Consider the following 22266-nt stretch of genomic DNA (forward strand, 5'->3'; position numbering starts at 1 on the left):
GACCTGGGTCAAAGGTCCTCGGATATGCATTGTCCTGGGCTCCGAAACCTAGGTGTGGTGGACCTGGGTGAAAGATCCTGGGCACATGTGTCAATTCATGCTCTGCCGAAACCTAGGTGTGGTGAACCTGGGTCAAGAATCCTGGGCATATGCATTGTCCTGGGCTCCGGAATCAACTTCACGCTCTCCCGAAACCTAGGTGTGGTGGACCTGGGTCAAAGATCCTGGGCATATGCATTGTCCTGGGCACATGTGTCAATTCATGCTCTGTCGAAACCTAGGTGTCGTGGACCTGGGTCAATGACTGGCTCCAGTGTCAATTGACGAAGCCTAGGTGTTGTGGCTGGAGCCCAGGACCTCGTATGTAGTCGGGAAAGCGAGACACCCAGGATTGGACACGCTGGTGGTTGCCACTGCACCCAGGATGTCTGTACCAAGTCTTCGGGAGCGAAGCATAATCATTTCTGGAGTATTAGTGGAAGTGTCACCCAGGAAAGCCGTAACCTAGGTCATCAGTATTTACAGTCCACACCGATCGTGATCAGGGTCCCAGGTTCTTGCGGCAACTGTGCAGCAATTATCCATTATTCACTCCCCAGGTGTTTGATGACTGTGCAATAGAACCGCATCCGTCTTATTGAATTTTATCTGAACGCAGTCTTTTGATCCCAGGTTGCGAGAGAACGGATGGAAAGAAGATCTACGATAAGCCTGCGTGGCTGTGGTGGAATTGCGGCGGGTCTTGTCGAATGGCACATCGTCGGCTATCGACAGCAGTGAACAGCAACCTTTGCCTTGACACACTTTTTGGCTCCACAAATGCTCAAGCGAGGACAAGGCAGTTTTGATCTCGGCATATTACTTTGTAAACTATCTAGACCATTTCTTCAAGGACCGACGCAAGAGATTAGAAATTGACAAGTGGCGACTACGAAGTTTGTGATGGCTCCTTTCAGCGCGAAACCAGTGCTAAAGGTCGTGGGCAGATGTTCTTGGAGTCGATCTTGCAGTCTCCAGGCAACAATGAAAATAGCCAAGGCAATAGACATACAAATTGCAGACGCCATCCAGGACACAACACTGAACAGAGGAACAACGAAGGGAACTGCAACCACCTTTACAGACAGAATGCAAAACCCAGCCGACAGTGTGGCGAAAACCATAGTGAATGGGATGACCGCCATCATCATTGGAAAGGATATGCACTCCCAGGTACCGCTGAAGTTCCCGCACGCCTCTTTCGTACCAGCTGCGGCGCCTTTCGGGCCTAGTTTGCTGATCAAGGTAGCACCGGCGGCGACAGCAGAACTTGCCAGATCTGCTCCAGCAGATTTGACACCGCTCGCTTCCGCCGCTAGCGTGGCGCCGGCCTTCGTCACTTGTGCTCCGACGCTTTTTATGGGATCAGGTATATCCCGTGGAATCTGTTTCGTGTCGAGCTTTTGACATGCTCTGTAAGTCGCTGACAAGTTAGGGGCGTGGCGGCGATCATACCGAAAGCTTGAATATTCCTTCCCTGGTTTGAGATTTGGCTAGCATTTTGGACGATATAACAAGGATGACAACAGCCAGAATGACATGAAGCACGGCTACAACTTCGTTTTTCCCAAATCTACTCATTTTGAGTCGTCCAAGGAACTTCGCGGGCAATGTTCAGATTGGCTGGTACCCTTTTATATAGCGTAGTACTGCAGCGCCACCTTTGACTGAACACGTACTATGCTGAAAGCCAAATTCTGACTTCATGTATCAGGCTCATCCACACAAGGTGAGTCGATAAGTCTTGCAGACGGCTTCAGTACCGTCTTGGCTCCGAGCCCGCCCGACGGCACTTTTCTGCATTGTGCTCTACAGTTCCATCCTGTGGCATAGCGTTCACACAGGTACTGTGCAGTACACTATAAAATACATCATTCTTGTGATCCAGGGCCACTCCCTATCGCTCATTGTACTACACCGCTCACATTCAGGGAGCGGTTCCACGTACGCCCCCAATGAGTGACTCTAAGTCTCGGTCCCATGCGGGAAGTTGGGTGCAAGACTTTGTCTCACTCAGAGACGACGCGATAAGGAAGCAACAACCGGAGGCGGTAAGCGAGCTATACAAATACGCAATTTCGTTGGACCGCGAAAAGCTATGGTCTGCGGCAGAACAAGTTTACCGAGAGGCTGCCGAATTAGCAACCAGGATTGTCGGCGCAGATGCCCATCTAACGCTTACCATTTTGCACAGCCTTGCATATTTGTTGGACAGCAGCGGGAAGCAGCAGGAGGCAGCGCAGGTGTATGAGGCCGTCCTTCTAGGCATGGAGAAGCTTATGGGCAAGGAAGACCCTGAGACGCTGGATGTCATGAATAACTATGCCTGCACTCTGGATAACCTGGGCCACCTGAATAGGGCTGAGATCATGCACCGAACCACCCTGAGCCGACGTCAGAAAATTTTCGGCATGACTGGGCCGACGTTGATCAGTCTGAACAATCTTGGCTGCGTGCTTGACAACAAAGGGCAATATGCCGATGCTGAAGTCATCTATCGGAATGCACTCGAGATGGTGGAAAGAATGGCTGGGAGAAATGATCGCCGGACATTAACTGTGAGGAATAATCTCGGTTGCTTGCTCAATGCCCGAGGGAAGCTCGACGACGCCGAGGAAATGCACGTGGAGACGCTGCGACGAAGGACTGTCGCATTTGGTGAGGAAGACCCAGAAACACTGCAGAGCATGAATAACCTTGCAGTCGTGTTGGAAACCCGAGGAAAGCATGATGAGGCAGAGAGCCTGTATCGAAAAGCCCTGGATCTCTGGAGCAAAACAATGGGGGATAACGATCCAGGCATATACACAGTCCTGGGCAACCTTAAATTATTGCTACGCAAGCGCCAAGACCATGCAAGGCAAATATCTAGACCAAGGCGGCAAGATTTACGAATTACTCGTGCGCATAGTGGTGGCCTTTCTGGCAAATTGGCGCACTCCTGGTCCTAGTTTCCGGATGCAGAGCACATTCATTATTGCAATTCGATATTCACTTAGTGCCGCCAGTTACAGTAGTAATTTCAGAGAGATCGTCACAAGCATGCTTCCTTGAAGGTCTCCGCTGGCATCGTTGTGCCATGAGGTGCATTGGAAATTACCCAGTGTGACCCGTAGCTCTCCTAACCTGGATCAAAGTTCGCTCAGATCAAAGTTCTGGGATCAAAGTTCCCTTGGATCGAAGTTCCCTTCGGTCAAAGTTCCCTTGGAGCAAAGTTCCCTTCGGTCGACGTTTCTCAATAAGACAAAGTGTGCAGCGAAAATTTATTGCTTCGGGGTGTCAACGGAGGTGCGAAATGTCGAGGCACGGCTTGCAAATGTTCAGCGCAAATTTCGCGAATCGGCGAGGTTCATAGTAACGGTTGGTGGGTTGCAAACTCCGACTGATGACATTACTCAGCGCGCAGTTCTCTATGTGTAGGACCTTTAATTCCGTTCTGGCAAATTCGATTGCATGCAGCACAGTATTTCGGACTGAGGGTTCGTCACAAATCTTATCAAAGGTGAATAATTTAAGGACATGGCGAGGATCGCGAATGCAGTGTCACTGTTACGTGTAAGGAATAGTCTCGCTCCATGCACACGTGCCGAAATGCATCTGTAAGGTTGGATAAGACACCTCAGTGCGATGCGCCTTTGATCGATAGGTGTGCAGGTCACAGGTTACGTGACATTGTCGCTACTGTCTGAAGCTATCGCCGCTTCTTACCAGTCGCGGGCCTTCCAACCGGGAGCTTAAACTTCTTGCGTATCCGCTCATCCCCTGGGCTCCTTGCCAACGGCCTTTTGCCATGTTTGGTTCCACTTGGACCTAATTGACCACCCGTCGACTCGCCACTTTCGGCTCGCTCGTCCCCTGCAGCTTTTCGGCGAGTCGCACCCCCAGGACCACCACTTGCCGCACTCTGAGCAGCTTGGGAATCTTCCTCGGCTGCAGGCTCGGTCTCTTCAGCCAGTTCGCCATCTTGTACCCCATCCTGAGTCGTGACCCTTTTGCCTACTCCAGGCCCTTCGTCGCTCGTAGCCACTTGTCTTACTGCCTCTCCTTCCAGAGCTGTCTCGCCAATTTCAGCAACTTCACCTCTGTCGACTGGTTCAACATTCTCATGGCCTTTGTTGTCTCGGGTGTTGTCACCCACTCTCGTCGTATGATCACTCTCCGGATCTTCGCCTTCTGATCCTTTGCCACCGACCACTTCCGTGTTCGCTATAGCAGCGCGAGTCTCGCTTGTAGCCTCCTCAACGGCCGCACCATCTTCCGTTGGGTTCTGTACCACACTGCCAGTTTCGCCGCCTTGCGACATCGCAGCACTATGATGTTGTGATGGTAAGTCCGGTTCCGACAGGGTATCTTCGGCCCGCCTGTCTGTGTCGAATGTTGATGCCTGCACAGATTCTGTGGCAAGTGTGTTTGCGTGGCCGTTTTCCTGTCGGTCGGTTGCTGCTTCCTCAGGTGCCAGCCCGAGCCGCTGTCGCGTACGTCTTATCCACTCGTCGAGATGATGGCGCTCGACCCGCGCTGTTGGCTTAACAGTTAGCTTTCCCTTCTTCCGTCGTATCTTGGCCGTCATGGTGATGCTTCCAGGGGCCATGATCTCCATCTGAACCTCGATCGGCGTCCCTCGTGGACAAGCACGTATACCAGTTATCTCGAAACATCCGACCTCGATATTTAAACGGCCGTCATCCATCTCTCCTTCCATGAGCTTGAACTTGACACCAGCTTGGTTCTCTTCAAAAGTGCTCAGCGAATGTGCACAGCGGATCGGAAGGGGCGAGTTGCGTTGGACTATGCGCTCCATGACAAGTCTTCCATCCGTATTGTACACTTCAACGCCGACAGATCTCGGAAGGACGGGGTTGATCTGAATATTCGGATCGGAGGCAATGCGACCGGCACCTCTGGCAATGCTCCTCTCGGGCTCGTTGGTCCTGATGGAGGCATCTCCAAAAATACTCTTGCATATATCTCGTACTGAAGGCATTGCGCAGGCCCCTCCGATAAGAAGAATGACGTCAGGATTCTTCGCATCCTGGCGTTGATCAACCAAATCCTCCAGTATACGTCGTATGGAGTCATGAAGTGGCTTCGATGACTCTTCGAACATGGACCGAGTGATCTCCACGGGATCAAGATCGTCAGTGTCCTGCAGAGATGGGAGCTCGACCACAACACGATCCGCATTTGACAAGGCTCGTTTCTTGCTCTCACATTCGAGCATCAATCTCCGGAGATCGACCTTCTCCGGGTCGACTCCCGCTTTGGAAAGCACCAGGTCCGCTAGCGCCTTGTCGAAATCACTGCCGCCCAACTGGTTGTCTCCCGACGTCGCTAGGACGCCGTATGCGTGTTTCTCGCCCAAGGCCTCAAAGGACAGCAGGCTGGCATCAGTGGTACCACCGCCAATGTCGAGAACCACAAGTCTGCGAATCTTCTGATGTTCTTGCATGTCGAGTTCGACAAAGTCGACCGCACCGGCAATTGGTTCTTCGACGAGCTGGACGATGGCCGGGTCGAATCCACCGACTTCAGCGGAATCCAATGTCGCCTGCCGTTGGCGTTGCGTGAAATGCGCAGGTACAGCAATAACCACTCGTTCCAGCGGCTGGCCGCGATACATGTTGCATACTGCAGCCTTGATTCGACCGAGTATGAACGCTGCAACCTCTTCCGCCTCGACGTACTGGTCATGAACCTTATATCGTGCGCCGTGTTCGCTCAATTCTGCGGCGGGGATAGACTCGACGTCTCGTGCCAGCCGACCGTCCTCGCTGCCGCGTCCGAGGATTCTCTTCCAGAGGGTCAAGTGCGGCCTCTTGGCGTCGGCAATGTCAGAAGCTGACACTAACGTCCAGTTGGTCCGCGATACTCGCACAGCAGATCGCTGTACATCGCCATATTCTATCGGAACCGGCTTGCCGTTCGCAAAAACGCAGGAGTATGTGGTGCCGAGGTCCACGCCGATCGTGCACGTTGTGTTCGCCATGGTCTAGGGCTGTCAGTAGGGCCATCGCAGCGAACAAGAGTGGCGGAACAAACCGTCAGTGGATCGCACAAGTCACCCTGCGCGTGGTTCTGCAGATGAGTGGCACGCTGCGTTTCGGTGCTCCTTCGCTGCAAGGCCTGATAGAGACGAGCAAACATGGCAGAAATGCTGACTCGGGGCGTTGGGCGCATGTCGTTCTTCCCCTCTGTGATCCAGCCTCTTGTTTATGTCGCGGACCAATCAGGGTCGAGCTTGGGCACCTCGTAATCTTACCACCCTGGCAAGTGCAGGTTTCGCGACGAGAGCTCTCCATCAACCTTTCGCATCATCCGATCTTCGACAATCCGTACCAATGAGCCGTTCCGCGCCAGATATATGCGAAACGCTTAACTTGACGAGCGACGGCCTCCCGCGATGTCGAACCTTTGCTGGCCCTCGGGATAGTATTCTGGACTACGCCGACCATGTGCGATCCCGACTCACGAACGAGAAGCGAATGGACTTCAATACGGTGGTGACGCGTTTGTTTGACAGTGGCGAACTACGACAGGATGTCTTCAAGCAGATGTTGGAGGAGAGTGCGGGAATATGCACCTGGGACTGCTGCTACTCGAGCACTCCTCTTTGGGACCTTGAGACACCACACATCAAGAACTACTTCGATAAGGGCAAAGTTGCCGACCATACCAAGAAGCGGCCGGCAATGCGAGCGCTTCAACTCTTCCCCTGGTCAGCAGTCCAGGAAGCCTTGCAAAACGCGCACATCCGACGGGTGTCTGGTTACAGCCGAGGCTCCGCCAAAGGCAGGCTGACGCCTGTCGACTTCGTAGCGGCATTGAAGGATCTCCAGGTAGGACTCGGCACTCCCGGCGGGCCTTATGGCTGACATGGCGAAGGGTGAAACAGCCGGCACGCCTTCACGGACCAGTCCTGGGAAGCCAGCAACGCGTTCCGTGCCCCGTGACTTTCTGCAAGCATCATCCGCACCTACCAACTCCACATCCACTGGTGACGCGGAGTATGGCTCCAAGTCAGATTCCATGCCACCAGATTCAGCCAGCAGAGCGTCGCCGACCCGTCAACGCAGCGTAAGATGCCGCAGGTGAACCCAAGTTGCATTCATTGCTAAATGCCTCGGCCAGCGTGAAAAGACCGTCACCGAACAGCATGATCAAGGCCAGCAAAGGAAACGGCGCGCGGCATCAGCTTCCCCATGCCCGTCAGTAATCATGTTACCGGGCTCACCCACTTCTGAGGAGAGTGTTAGCAATCAAGAAAGCCATGCGTCGAGCCTCACACCGCAGCCATACGTCAAACGACCAAGGCGAGCAAGACCCTTTACCGACGGTGTGGACGAGGCACTCGAGTCCTGGTTGGAGAGCCTAGTGCTTGGGCACCTATTAGGCCCCGACTTCGTATTTCAGGCTCTCGAATGCATCTGCGACTTCGCGGCAGGCTTTGAGGCTGCACAGCCCGGCTCCACGATTACGTATGAATCCTTGGGCGAAAATGTCACGAGACTGGTGCCCGTGAAAGTCAGCAACGACCATTGGATTCTTGGGCGGGTTCAACATGGATACCCCGTCATTCTTTACGATCCAAAGGGCTCCTGCGATTCTACCGCTGGTCTTGATCATGTTCGAACCGTTGCAGGTGGAAGGTTCTACCGCTCCTCTCCCGTCTTCCAGCAAAACGAAGGAGAATCTGAGGTTCTGCTTCTCTACATTGCTCTTTGCCTCGTCGGACAGAGCGACATCCCACCAACGGTCGACATGTCCTTTTGTCGACATCTTCTGCACTCTGTATTGCACACAGACTCTCTCGAGGAAGCTAGCGGCGCCACTCGCGTTCGTCTCGACATACAGCGCCTGCTCAATCCAATAATAGTGGATTCGAGCACTTGGGGTCGGGCAGGTGTCCGGTTATCGGACGCACGGGAAGCACTAGAGCGGATACGTGAAGCAGAAGAAGCGATGCGGAGTGATCTAGCTCTCATGTTGCCATCGGCGCATCACGCGGCAGCCCTTTTTGAGAAGCTCCTTGCTTCTTACTCTAATGTGCCTTCCCAATCATCATCTCGCATCAGGATTGGACTCGAGTTTTGCGATCGTGTCAAGGATGGAATTCACGGCAAATAGAGCCTACCTCGGTGGCAAGTCCACGATGTGTTCTTTCCACGGGCCCGCTTCTGGACTGCTTTTTGCCAGCTGCAGTGTCCACGTAGCATTCACGTGCGGCCATGTGGCGATGAAGGTCTCTTGGCGTGGAAGGTCTCGACGCGTCCTGTCACATTGGCTTGTGCACTGTAATAGGCGTTGGGGCTTGAGGTTCCTCACAGCACGAGCACCACCACGATTCTCATTCATGAAGATTCTAACGTCAGTGAACGCCTCGTCGAGTGAGTGCTCTGGCTAGTATTGCAAGTCGCTCTAGTCAGCGATGTAACACAGCTTGTTGGCCAGCACGTGGTACGGTAGCGGAGAGCATTTCTAGCTGACCACATATGCCACAATGACAATGAATACTGCGACAAGGAGCACAAGATCCATGAGCAATCCCATCATGACAGCCTCAATCGGTCCACCGACTGGTTGTGCCTTCGCCAGCCTAAAAGGCAGCTCAAACTTGGCCTCGCCCGCGTGCAGCGCGACGTCGTAATGCTGTACGACCAGGGGAGGCATAATTTGTGGCGTCCTCTTGTGACGGACGGGAACGAGCACATATGCGTTTAAGTGCCTTCGATCAGCGCGAAACAATGTGCTCAAGGCGTATTATAAGCTTCGACGTTCGAGCCACGCTACTTGAGAAGGGTCTTCACAACGGATAAGGGCAGTGGTGCCGCACACAAGACCCTAAAACGGCACAAAGCAACAATGAGAGGAAGCGAGCTGGGGCGGCTACCCCGACCAGGGGACATTGAGTTCGCTAAGCCAAATGCAGCAGGAAAATTAACTGCCATGTTGCCAAACATGAAGTAGCAACAGTACCTGCATGCGCAAATGCTGTTTGGAATCGAAGCGGTTGAAGCACGCCGCCGCCGAGTCTGCTTCAACTTAACTGGAGGAATGGGAACGACAAGCATGAGGAATTTCTGCGATATAGAGAGCCCCATTATTGTACGTTTTAGTATGGTGCAGACCAGACATTTTTGGGGCTATTCCTGAGGTCGATTATTACCCGCTCTATTCCCACTCTAATTGATCATTCAAAATATGCTACAATAGCAGAACCTGTCTTCATCACCCTCCCTGGTGCTGTACCCGGAGAAACACGGCTCTGAGGCTCTTAGCATACAACTCCATGAGATAGCGGCTACTACAAGATCATTTGGCAACTCAAACTCAAGGTGCCATGATATGGGCACATCGAGCTATGCTTCATTTGGGTAGTACGCTGAAGCAATGGCGAACAACAGGAACGACGCAACGAACATGCTTCCTTCGAGCCTGTTATTCCGGTCAGCTGACAAGCGCAATAAAAGCAAGGTCTTAACCCACCAATGCGCGAATTCATTGTGAATCACGTGGTTGACCATAAATATGGCTAGTCCAATGATAGTCACCTGGAAGCCATCGAAGATCATGTCCATAACCTCACCAGTAGCCCAACCAACTATAATAGCGACGGGGAACACGAAGAGTGATATCCGAATACTGGAACCGAACGCCGCATCGACTATCCAGGCTATACCCTCCCGGCGGCACCGCAGTGCATGCGAAACATACTCAACTGACGCCAACACTAAGGGCATTACTATGAGTCCGACGAAACTCTCAGAGAGATGCAGCGTGTGTGTAGGAGCATGAACACCCTCTAGCAAGAAGATTGACGCGAACACCATGCCAACAACCGCACATATTAGAACTAGAGCATCCATATACCAAGGACGGCGGGTGTTGCCTATGCCCGGGTGGAATTCGAGGGCTCCCTCACGAAGAGCCCGTAGTGAGCATGCTCCTTTGGATTCGTTGAGTAAGTTCGTCAGCTCCGGGACAGCATGCGTTGCTGACAATCCGGACGCTACCAGAGCCGACTGTATGCTCGGCGTATCTGAGGCAATGTCCACGTGGGTGTGATAGAAAAACCAGAGGTAGCAAAAGAACTCAACTAAGAGGACCACTGCCGAGCCACGCGACACCGCAATCAACCCCGTACTACTTTCTACGTGTCGTTAGAATTGTGTCCTGTTGTACTGGCTCCAGAGAGAGCTACCTTTGGAAAATAGCTGAAACGCGGTCGGGAGAGTCACGCTCACCAAGCTCACAACGAGCAGCTGCGCATTCAGTCGGGCTATGACGAGGGGGTAAAACTGTTGCCTATGGAAAATCCCCCCGCACACTAGACAGGTGCCAAATGTCATAAGACAGCTAGACACAATAGAACCAGTCAAGGCCGTTTTAGCAATCAGGTGTTTACCATCTACCACGGCTGTGATCACGAAGCAAATCTCCGCAATATTACTAGCAACACTTCAGTACTGGATCTTTGGGGGGGAAATATTCGACTTTACCCAAAAACGCCGCTGAATAACCCGGCTGCGAATTCATAATCGTTTTCTTGCATTCGGGTAACGATGCCCCGTGTTCCAAATCGAGTCAGTGATGAGGTACATATCACAGCAACAATAGCTGCCACGAATTCCTGCAACGACTCCCGCGCCAGGAAGTGAAACGCTGTACTTGCAGAGATCGACACCAGAGAAACTGCAATAGTCAAATACAAGGCATAATGTTCAATTTGCTGCTTTGTTTTCTTCCAGGAGTATATCATGTCTACAGCTGAGTTGGTTGCAGAATCAGGCGCCACAGAGTTGTAAACAGGGCAAAGAATTAGGCGCGTCTAGTTTAATCGATGTTTAAATGGGCGGGTGTCACCTCGTTTTGTTGAGAGCACTTTGGCTCCGCGGCATCTTTGGTCTATTGGAATTGAACTAAGAGCCCTAATTGGGCAAGTGCATCAGGAGCCTAGATGCCGTTACGTCTTTCACGGGCTCTCTACGCCGAGCCGGATTGTGGTCCTGTATGGCTGGATGTCGCTTTGTGGCGTCGATTTACGTTTCTGTGCTGATTCAGTCTCTTAAAGAAGGACCTAGGTGCCAACTATGTACTGTATTACAGATATATAGACCGCGCGTGGTCGTGTGGATGTCATAGGGCATCAAGCAAACAGCATTGAAGAAGAATGGATAAGGACGACTCCTCGGTTTCTAGCTTGGACTGGGGGGATAGCAGTGACGACTGCACACCTGAACCTTCCACAAAAGCTTCGAATCCAACTGAAACGAGAGATGGGCAGGTTCCAGCATTGCCCCAGCGCCACATAAGTTTCTCTGCAAAGCCAGGAATCCTGAGAGCTTCTGAGTGGAGCGGCGGCCAGGCAGCTTCTTCCAGTGGCTCACAGCCCAGCAGGTATCCTCTCACGGCACGAGGCACGCAAGGACGGCCACGGGCACCATCGGCTCCGGCAGTGGGCGGGGATAATATCCCAAGAACCGTCAATCTCACCGCCCTGAGCATTACTGTCAACCTCAGGTCTGGACAAAACCCTTCACTAACATGGGACTCCGACGAGAGACGATGGCGGGGTGGTCCGCCCGGCAGAGAAGTCTGGCCGGCGAAATGTCTGAAAGCCTGTCTTGGAAGCCTTTCAATTGAAGCCTCGTGCGGCGATGGTGTGTCAAATGTGGTGTTGGAGAATGGGGAAGGGACAATATTAGACTCCACGGGTTGTCACACTCAAGTAAAATTGGATCAACAACAGCAAGGAAAACTGCTGGAGACTACTAGAGTCGTCGTGGAGATTACCTGACTGTCAGTCAAGTATCACTCGGATTGCAACTCAATACATCAATGTGCTGGACCACATAGCGTTACTGCATACGCCGTTTTGCCTGCACTGGTGCTCCGTCGCTTAGACAGCGCCTCCTGGTTCTTACCCTGGCAGATGGTAGAAACGTAGCAATGTCTTCGCCAGCTCTGCTATTTGTAGAATCTCGTCAGGTACTGGGGTATGTCCTCCCACATATGACCAGCTTTGCCTCGGATGTTCGGCTTTGAGTCGGGTATCGACCAACTCCATGATTGTCGCTCCATCCTCTTCCGCCGCGAGCTGCAGAGCTGTGCGCGAGAGTGTGGTCGCATGTATGGCATCTATCTGCGACTTGTCGCATTCAACTTCGAATGCGTAAAACATCTGAGCTCGACGTCTCTAATCTTTACTAAAAGTAGATTTGACGCAGGTTGTCGCCTCGCAGAGATTGTGGTCCGGCTTAGCTTAACTCAATTGCAAGTCACCAATTTCATGTTGACAAAACCAATTGGCAGATCATGTATTTAGCTACTGTAGCATGGAACACTAAGTCATCAGACTCTAAATGCTGGATGTGGGAGTATGAGAATGGCAGCTACGGGACCTGTGCAGGACGATGTTCTTGTAAAGGGTAGCTCAACATGAAAATGGCCCGCATTTGCCCCTACTCGCCACTATGCTGTACAGTATACGCAGCTGCTCACTCCACGCTTCTACATCACATACATGGACGTGCCTCCATCGTGAGCTGTCCTGGGAATTCTTCACTCAAAGTCGTTGAGTTTCAGTCTCGGAGCCTGCATCGGGCGTACTTATGTGCTGTGCGCATCTTCTTGTGTCTGCTCCTTCTGTGCATGTCCAGTGGTCGCAATTCTGGCGCCGGTACTGCATGACCGAAGGCAGGAGGCGATATGGAGTAGCATGCTCTGTGAGGCGGCAAGATTGGCCACTACCCTGGTAAAACCGGCCGAAAGGCTCCTTCTAGCTACGCAGCCAATTCCGTCAACATTGACAATGGGTGAGGTTCAATGACGTGGCTGCGGGCTCTGAAACATCAGAATCTGGCTGTAAGTACCACAGCGTTGTTGCGGGACAGCGACAAAAGTCAAGAAATCAATCGACGAAGGACCTCCATCCACCGGAGCATGCACGCGGATGAACGCGAACAAGCCTTCATTGAAAACACCAGCACCTACAGTGACTTTAATCACTTTAGCGATCGTCCTACCAAATGCGTACTGCAGTAGCTGGCGATTGCAGTCTCTCGGAGATGGACAACTTCTCCGGCGACCAACAAGCATCCGGCTTGGGCCGAGGAAATGGCACTTTGGTTCGTACTCCTGCTTTCTAATAGCTATTACATTGCTATTACCACAACACTGCGCTCTGCAGCTTTACCTGACGCGCGAATACAGCGAGGCAGCTTGCGGCGCGATGCAATCATGAACACTGCGACAACTAACTCCAGTTGCGAGGAAGAAAAAATGCATCATCAACTACCGTCTATGACAAGTTCCCTTACCCAGAGCCTAGAAGAAAACACAAACAAGCCACCGGTTACCCCACGGCGGCTGTATCGTCAAGATTGTTTTCGAGAGCCTGGGAAGACGAACATGGAAAGAGAACACAAAGTCCCCGAGCAGCCAACCTGGGGCTCGGTACTCGCAGAGGCGACGCTGGCAGAGAAAAAAGGACTAAGATCTATATTTGGCAAACGACAGATTCCTCTAGGGGAACCTATCGCTTGGGTGTGCAATGGAGTCAGCGGCGTCCTGGATTGTGATGTTGGATTCCAGAGCTACTTGCGTGAGTCAAGAATAGTAGTGGGGCGCTGCGGCCACTGATATTTGGCCCTTCTGATAATCTCTTCCTGGGGCCGATGCGTACTGTCTTGTATTGTAAGGGGGCATTCACGAGCAGCACTTGATATGATTTGTGCTTGGGCTGATTTTTCAGACCGACGTGGCTGGATCCTCTCTATGGATCACTGTAACTGGCCGCCAAAGTTGTACCAGGAAACGACTTAATTCGTCGGCTGGAGCCACTGGAGAGAGCCCTGACGAATCCGGAATGATCAAAAAGACCTCAGCTCAAGGCCCGCACGCCTTCATGCACGGTTCTACTTGGGAACAGGTTATTCTTATTCATTTGTTATCCTGTTCGTCGCTACGTGCTGTGCTGGCAGAGTAACAGCTACTCACAACTCCGAAATCCGTGCTCAGGCGGCCTGGCTCGCGAGTGCTGATGATAGCACAGCAACATACAGCTCTCTAGTTCAGCAGTCAGACTCACGCAGAATCACGTTCCACCCTGCCTTGTAGAAGATCTGTCCACCCAAGGGCCAATCCGTGAGAGGAAAGATGCCGCATCTGTCACGGATAGCTTTCAATGCATTGGCTACCACCGTCCACGACTCTAGTGTCTTGGAAGACTTGGCCTAATATCTGAATCAGCCCAAGGCAGGCAGAACGAAACAGAATTCGAGACTCACATCGTTGCATAAGAACACAGCAGTCCAGTGAGAGCAGCTCACGCGGCTGCAAGACGCTGGGCCAGCATTCATTCGTGGCTGGCTTCCGAGGTTTTCTAGATATTTCTCTGCCTGCTCAAGTCCATATGCGGTGACCGAACCAAAAACTGAAATGTTCGTATTCCCCGGTGTACTGCAAATAATGCTGGCTTCCTGCGCGCCAAGGTCCCACTGAAATGGGGCAAGTGGCACGCTCGGAGGAGGGTCACCAGGGGTAAATGCATTTGGCGTGGCGAAAGCGCCTGCCAAAAGACTGCTCAATACTGCGTGTCGCATCATTTACCAATCGCGAGATGAGCGGTATAGATACAGCTTGCCTGTAAAAGTATGATACCTGTATACAGGGTGCCATAAAGCATATATAAATATTGACACTTTGATGTTCCGCACATTACTTTGCGGTTTTGCCGACGCAAGAACTATGGCAGGAGGAGATTGGACTTTGGTATCTGGCAAATCACCCGCTACAGTACCCTACGCCATTATTCGGCACTCTAGGACTAGATGCAATGGATCCTCCAAAAGTGGACAGCGGTGACGGTGGTGAAATCCAGAACACGGACTCAGGGTAGAGTACTGTACTGTACTGTACTATACAGTGGTGCAGTATTGTATACCAGGCCAACCAATCTAACAGGAGGCCTACCGGCTCATCCGATTCGCGAGTGCTTCTTTAATCCCAAATTGACTCATCAGTGAGCCATCAAGCGCAATGGGTCCACCAATTTCTCTTCGTTCGGCCACTCTGGATGGAGCAGACTGTCTTATGGTTTTCGTTCGGTACCCTGGAATCTCCAGCAGTCGCGTAGGGTTGCCGTCCAGCGCTCTGTCGTCCGTAAACCATTAGTGACGGAAGAGTCGTCATGACACGGAGCGAAATCTAATGCGAGGTAAATATACGTACGAAAACGCCCTGTCGTCTATTCAATACCACACTCCTCCTCCAATTATCGATTCTTTGTTCGATTGCGGGCAAGTCAACACAGCATTCAATTCGTTCGACGTAGCCTGCATGGTGCCGAACTGCGACAGACATACGATCTGCTACGAGTTCATCATTGGGCTGATGCATGGCGAAATTATCGTGATTTGTTCCCCATTCCATGTTGCGCAACGCTGGGCCCGAGGATAAGAGCAGCAAAAGGGCCTAGACTTGGCGCCAGAGCTGCGGGACGCTTATCATGGGGCAATGAGCTTTGCCTGCGAAAAATCACGAAGGCCGCTTCTTTGTGTATTAGAGCGAGGTAACATCGCGTCAGGAAATACACGCATCTGCTGTGGCATCGCGTTATTGTAGATGTTACACCGTGATATTGTTTTTTTTTGCGAGGGGGCGGGGGGGGGGGAACTTGATTACGGCTACAATACAATGTGCGGGCAGCAACTGCAGCCTCATTCGAGGTAACCGACATCAAAGTTCAAAGTTCAAAGTTCAATGATATTCTTTTCACCGTTCCCCACTGTTGTACATTGCCGCACTGGCACGCCAATCGCACCAATAGCTACAATATTCATTCGCACGATAGCAATGGGCTGAACATCATGCTTCGACTTGACTAGTCTGAGGCGCACGGTGTGTATTCCGTCACAACAGGATTGAAGTCGAAGGGATAACATGCCAACCAGTGGCCTGAGTGAATTGATCATGATCTTGATTGCTCCGTCTTTTCCCTCTTTCGTCGCCATTCCCCTTTCATGGCAAGTGAGCTACCATACAGTACACGCGGCATGCGTTTACCATGAATGTTTAATTGATGGCTCTCAACGAAGGAGCTGGCGCCATGCTTTGTTCTCTATGTCCTTGGCATGGCTTTGGAAACCCCATACCTTGCGGCAACCCATGCTCGCGAAGCTAAGAGCATTACCATTCGCTATGCTCTAGCTAGTTCCGAACCGATACGTCGAACTCGATCCTGGAATGCGGGCAGAGATGTATTTCCGGCCCCCCACCTAAACCAGGCACCGCCAAAATTCGGTAAAGCCAACGATCTGAGGCCGCACACGACCCTGGTAATAGAAGTACTAGGCACCCAACTCATATTGACATAAAGTCTCTTGCCGCTGCCTAACTTGGACGATAGTTTCCGTAGGCATTCGTAAGACGTTTCTGATCCAACGTGAGGCACGCTCACAAAAACTTTATCCACCTCACTCAAAACGTCATCGGATACGGGCTTGTCGCAATACCACAACTGCGTTATTGAATAGCTTTTCGAGGTATCCTTCTGCATTAACTTGCGAAGACTGCGGTAATAGCTCACCGGGGGGTCAAAGGGGTCCTTGATGGGTAGCCGTCCGATGTGAAAGCCATCAATTGTCGCATTACCGTACGGTCGCTGAGAGTAGCTGAGTGTACCGGGGGGTCCAAATGCAGACCACATCCCCTGCGCTGCTTGCGTCGCTTCCTCGTCTGACGGTTGTCCTGTTGCAAAAATCTCTAGCAGGACCTTCTTGCCCATCTCTTGGCAGCTGGTTATATTCCTAGACATAGCTGGAAGTTGCGTCTTGTCTTCTCCCATACGTAGCAATATGTAATATCTTGCTGCGGTCTGATCGCAGATTTCTTCTAAAGTCTTTGATTGATTGACTAATGGAGTGTAATAAATGGCGGTACCACTGCTTTGGCTCCCCAAGCTGTAATGAATTGGATCCGCACTGCTCGCTCTTGCAACACTTGACATACCGCATAAGCAGAGCAGTACATGCACCAACCCAGTGAATGAGAACACGGCATGCATCCTTGTAGCGTTAGCTTGCCGGCACAGATTGTACCCGAGGAAGCAGCAGTGAATCTGACCATACTGTACGGGTAGACTTATAATGAAGAAGTTGGGTGTTGGTGCAGCGAATTTGGGACTATTATCTCTGGAACCAGCCATCGGTGGCCGGATCGAGGCCGAAGGGCATGCGGAAACCGGAAGCGTCCAAAAGTGCTGCTCCTCTTCCGGTATTCGCTTGGCGCGCACTTTTACGATCCCACACCGCACCCTACCAATGCAGTTGTGCAGGTCGCGACTTCAGTGGAATTCGACCTGGTAGAATGAACAGTAATTATCGTTCGACATGTTACAAGGTCTGTGGTTGCGATTACAATCACTAGTTATAATACACGCTATAATCTTAACTCCTGCCACTATCCAAGAGTCTGAACACTGTACCAAGCACATCGTGAAACGCTTCCTGGAAACAACTCTTGAACTCAACATTGCAGAGTCACCATCTCAATTACTGACTCTACCATACCAGACATCTTCAAAAGATTCATAACGACCGTAGCTATTGTACTCTGCAAACGGGCTGCAGCTGTTACAAGTCCCTGCTTGGGTTGGATATTCACTCAGGCAGCTTGAGCAAGTGAAATGACGAGAGCAATAGTTACGATACATAGTCGTACCTTCGTCAAAGCTCGCCTTGCAATAGTGACACAGTTGATCATCGGAGTCGATGCTTGCTAGAAACTCCGGTGTAGCCACGGCCGGGAACTCCCCCTCAGGGTCGTCTGTGTTTCGCCTTTTTGAAAGCGTTGCCATATTCTGCATCACGTCCCGCCGCACGTCAGGCTCTTTATCTTGAAGCCAAATTAAGCCTTCCTTTCGACAGGTTTCTAAGGAGTCATATATTGTAAGTGAAAGAGGTGCAGTGCCATGGTTGTCTAGAGTCTCCTGCAGCATTTCGAGATACGGCAGGCCGCCCTGGGAGTATTCATCATGCAGGAGTTTTCTCCTGATAAATCGAGTGTTCAAGGCCGGAAACTCTTTGATCCAACACTGCTGGAAGAAAACCCGCGGTCTCTTGTCGCGAAGAATACGGAAATTCTTCATATCTTCCGCCCAGTCCAATAAGTTGTTAGTCTTTGATGTTATTACTGAGGGCATCGGCGTGGCATGGGTGTCAAGAGGTGGGAGTGGAGGCCGGCTTGTCAGACTTCGCGTGAAACCCGAAAATCTCCCACTGCCTGTCTGCAACCACGGCGGAACGCTATACTGTCGACCAGCCATGGTGCTGCTGTGCGGTTCATTTCAGAGCAAGATGAACAGCGTCGGCACAGGACTGCAGGAAGTGCCATTTTTGTATGATGTGCGGGTGACTGTAGATTGTACTAAACGGCGTTGCAGAGCTTCAATTCTGGCTATATGCCTCGCCGTTTTTTCTAGCTCATACCCACATTACGAGCCCTTTTGTGATGCTCTCTTGCTTGTCCTCCGTCCGGCAAATTTGTGATGGGGATCCCCACGTTCAGGTTCTGGCGAAACTGCTGGAGGACTGGGGACACCGAATGAAGGCGGCTCGCAACGGACGAAACGTCAGCCGCACAGAGCACACGCCCTTACGACGCGCACATGGGCGGTAACAAATGCAGTGCCTCTCAAAATGCCTTTGTCGTAGTGTCAACGAGATCTGCCATGAACACCGCAACCCAGAATCGTGGAAGGCCCCCACTGCGTGGACTCTGGCGTAGTGTCCAACGTAAAGTCGGTCTCCCAACTCAGGTTGCGGTGATGGTACTGTAGGGGACCTTGAGGGCGATGCACTCATACTGGCTTGCCCTTCCGCCCCGGAACGGGTTGGGAAAGAGGAGGGGCGGAGGAACGGCGGAAGCGGCAAAGAAGGATTGCAGCCGTTTCTGAATCGCGCGCGACTTGTGGCACCATGTCCTGGGCAAGGGGTAGTAAGACAAGGGTGTGCACATGGGTGCAGACACCCCTGCCAGTCAGCCCACCATCCGGGTCATTGCCCCACACCATCAACCATCACGCCGCGATCCTCCACACCATCGCGCTTGACCCCCTGTCCACGCTTCCCTGCAACGCTGACAGCCTCGTCTGTGCGCCGGCAATGGCTCGTTCTGGGTGAGGTCCTGGCGTCGGCGGGAGAGTCGATCCGCAGCTTGACGGTCCGTCCTCTGTCGTTGAAGACGCTGCAGTGCGTGGAGGAGTCGAAACTGCTTCGCGGAAGAATGTTGTAGAAACGGCCGCGGAAGGCTCTAGGACCGACGCCCCGGACCTTCCATGCCCGGTCCATTCTGCCACTTGGTCTCGTCGCAGAACCTGCACCGCACTCTACTCTACGCATGCAACGAAGCCTCCGAATATAGTGAGTTATTGAGGGCAACCACGCGTCTACGGTCGGCGTTTGCTGCTCGTCGATTCTCCCGCTCCAGGGCGTCGCGGCTTCTGCGATACCGCAGAACTGTGACCAAAAGGCCTATAAATCGTGTCGCTCCATCGATTAGCGAAGTTTCAAGAAATCATTACCACCCGACATGCTGGACAGGTTGCCGCCAGAGGTTTTGGAACTCGTCGTTCGCCATGTCTGTCACTGCATCGCATTTCGTCCAAGACGAGTGCTGACAAGTCACTTAGCTGCGAAAAGTAGACGCTATAGCACTCTCCGAAGTTTCAAGACACCATCACGCGATTGCCACCAAGTGGTTGTGGCAGTCGGTCACGATTAAGCCACCGAGCGAGGATGACTTACATAGATTGCCCCTGGCGGGCTTGCCGCAACCTTGCCTCCGACTCGCGAAGCAACTCCATTTCCACGCCGACGTCCTGTATGCTACGGCGCGTCGTTGCCCCCATAACAAACAGTACGCTGATCCATTGGCCTCCGACGAGGAGCTCGAAGCCATGTCCGAACATGATCGCAGCTACTGTCAAACACCTTTCGATCAGATCACGCACAAGGCTCTGTCGTGGCTAAGCCGTCTGGAGGACGACCAATTGCAGCATTTCAGGTGGCTAAGAATTCGATCCCCAGACTGACATACGTCGTTCTTACAAAAGGCGTGCAGCTGGACGCTAGGAACTTGCATCCCACCAGATATTCTCGGCGCCACTGGGATTGTTCCGCGCACACAGTCCCAAATCCGATCCTTGAGTCTGATAACAGACTACTCATGCACTCCATGTCTCCACAGAAGGTGCAGCATAGACTTATCCTCCTTCCGCCAACTTCGGAGTCTGACTTGGAAGGCCCCAAACCCTATCCACCTTGACGCTCTGTTTGTCGCCATCCGGGCCAATTCTGTACATTTGCAGACGCTGGAGTTGGACTTCGTCAACTGGGAAGATACATGGGATTTTCTGGCTAGCGATAATGCCGGTGATCACGAGGATACTGCCGCGCAAAATTTTCTTGTCCAAGGACTTCTCGGGCCGGACCATCGATTATCGCCCCTTGTCTTACCGGACATCCGCACACTGGTCCTCTCCCAAGTGCCAGTAACAGCATCACTGGCGAAGATGATCAGCTTTGAAAGTCTTGTATCGCTGACACTGCGAAATTGTCCTGGATGGGACACATTCCTGGCACGTGCAGCGCGACTTGAGTGTCGCATCCAGTTGACGACCTTTGAACTCCACTCAGAGACTGTATCGCCTCTGTGGACGCAGAACACTCTAGTCGAATTTCTGGACGCTTTTCGGGGCCTTGAGGAACTCTTCGTGAGCCAAGCTGGCCCAGTCGACTCCCTTGCGCTATGGGACTGCATTGCTTGCCACCAATCAACTCTCAAGAGACTCGTCCAACAGCAAAGCGCAATCAACACGGAGATGATGGCCCCCTACTTTGAGGGGGCGCATGTAATATGGGATCCCGCTATGTTCGGACGAGGCGCGCGCGACATGCGCGACGACCCTTGCCAGAGCCCCTTTGCGCAGCTCGAGCTCGAGTATGTTGGCATCGGGTACGCCCCGGAACGTCTGGTAAGTCTCAAGCTCCCAGAATCGTTAGCTCACTGACCAACCCATTGCGATAGAAATATGCTTTGCTCCCTTTCAAATTCAAGAATACGCTGAAGGTTCTCCACATCCGCCAGTCGACGTCGGACCTGAGAAGCTACCCATGCTGGGCTTTGATCCCCTCACGGTCAGGGTCCCGAGCAGGGAGCTCGTTTTTGAGTGGTAGTGGGCGCGTTTTGCGTACACAATTTCGCCAGTTCGCCGAGTGGGTGTTCGGGCCAGAAGGCATATCGTCCGTGTGGGTTGTTGTTTTCGGGGATTTTTCGTATGGCGGCCGGAAGCCCCAGGACAATGTGCTTCTCTGCAGGGACACTGCTGGAGGGACTGGATTTCGGCTTCTTCAGGTCGAGGACAAAGAGTGGATAGAGGTGCAAGATGCGTATCGCAGTGCGTTGGAGGCTTGCCCCTCGGAACAGGTTCTGGAACAGAAGTAAGGTGTGGGCCTGGAAATGACTGTGCGTGTATCGGCAATAGGCACACAACTCATATTGATACGCTCGACCGTGTCGCAGCCAAAGATGTCGAGGACGGTTGGGCTTTCATATGTTACGCATGTAGTTAAATGCAACCATTCCGTACTCTGGCTTGCAGCAGCACTCGATGTCGCGCAGGGTACTGGCACATGTGGAATACCAGGGCAACGCTGACTTGCTGAGATTTCAACGGTGCCGATAAGACGCGCAGACGAGAGTACTCCGGGTGAGTGGGAAAAGATGCCGAAGTAGACCCTCGAACTTGAGAGGCGCCGAAGCCACGCGCCGGGTGGTTTACCATTCAAGACTGATGTAGATCAAGGCCTCGATGGCGATGTCGACAAATAAAACGGTAGCTTTGTAGGTATCTGCCATTGCCAGCTGGAAAGGATGCTTAAGGCGAGCTATCATCTTAGGGATATTGAACAAACAAACCGTCACTCATTGAATGCTTGCGACGGGCTTACAGTAGAATAACATGTTCGCCACGCTTACATTTTATTACGCCCAGTAGGAATATCCCAAGAGACTAAGCCTCGCATCTGTTGCTCACTTGCTATACACTGGGTTTATTATATCTTGGACAGGAGGAAGCTTGTGTTTTATCATGTCCCGGCGGCGAACTCTATCATTCTTAATTGCTGGTGTAACACACATGGACCTGAGTCATCTCGAAGATGTTGCTGC

General features: G+C 52.3%; 3 protein-coding genes across 3 annotated transcripts; 2 read left to right on the forward strand and 1 right to left on the reverse strand.

Annotated features, from left to right (window-relative positions):
- Nucleotides 1–4521: 4521 nt before the first annotated feature.
- PLICBS_000039 (major heat shock 70 kDa protein Bb) lies at nt 4522–6025 on the reverse strand (the record flags this gene model as incomplete). Its single annotated transcript, XM_065599478.1, has 2 exons — nt 4522–4557; nt 4703–6025. 2 exons carry the CDS (start codon nt 6023–6025, stop codon nt 4522–4524), a joined length of 1359 nt encoding a protein of 452 aa, XP_065455550.1.
- A 352-nt stretch (nt 6026–6377) lies between these two features.
- PLICBS_000040 (uncharacterized protein) lies at nt 6378–6911 on the forward strand (the record flags this gene model as incomplete). The annotated part of the gene is made up of 1 exon (XM_065599479.1): nt 6378–6911. One exon carries the CDS (start codon nt 6378–6380, stop codon nt 6909–6911), a length of 534 nt encoding a protein of 177 aa, XP_065455551.1.
- A 14392-nt stretch (nt 6912–21303) lies between these two features.
- PLICBS_000041 (uncharacterized protein) lies at nt 21304–21540 on the forward strand (the record flags this gene model as incomplete). Its single annotated transcript, XM_065599480.1, has 1 exon — nt 21304–21540. A coding segment is annotated over one exon (237 nt), but the record flags the coding sequence as incomplete, so codon positions are not given.
- Between the last annotated feature and the right edge of the window lie 726 nt (nt 21541–22266).

The sequence above is a fragment of the Purpureocillium lilacinum genome (genome assembly GCF_023168085.1).
Source record: "Purpureocillium lilacinum CBS 284.36 DNA, scaffold_1, whole genome shotgun sequence".
NCBI classification, from domain to species: domain Eukaryota; kingdom Fungi; phylum Ascomycota; class Sordariomycetes; order Hypocreales; family Ophiocordycipitaceae; genus Purpureocillium; species Purpureocillium lilacinum.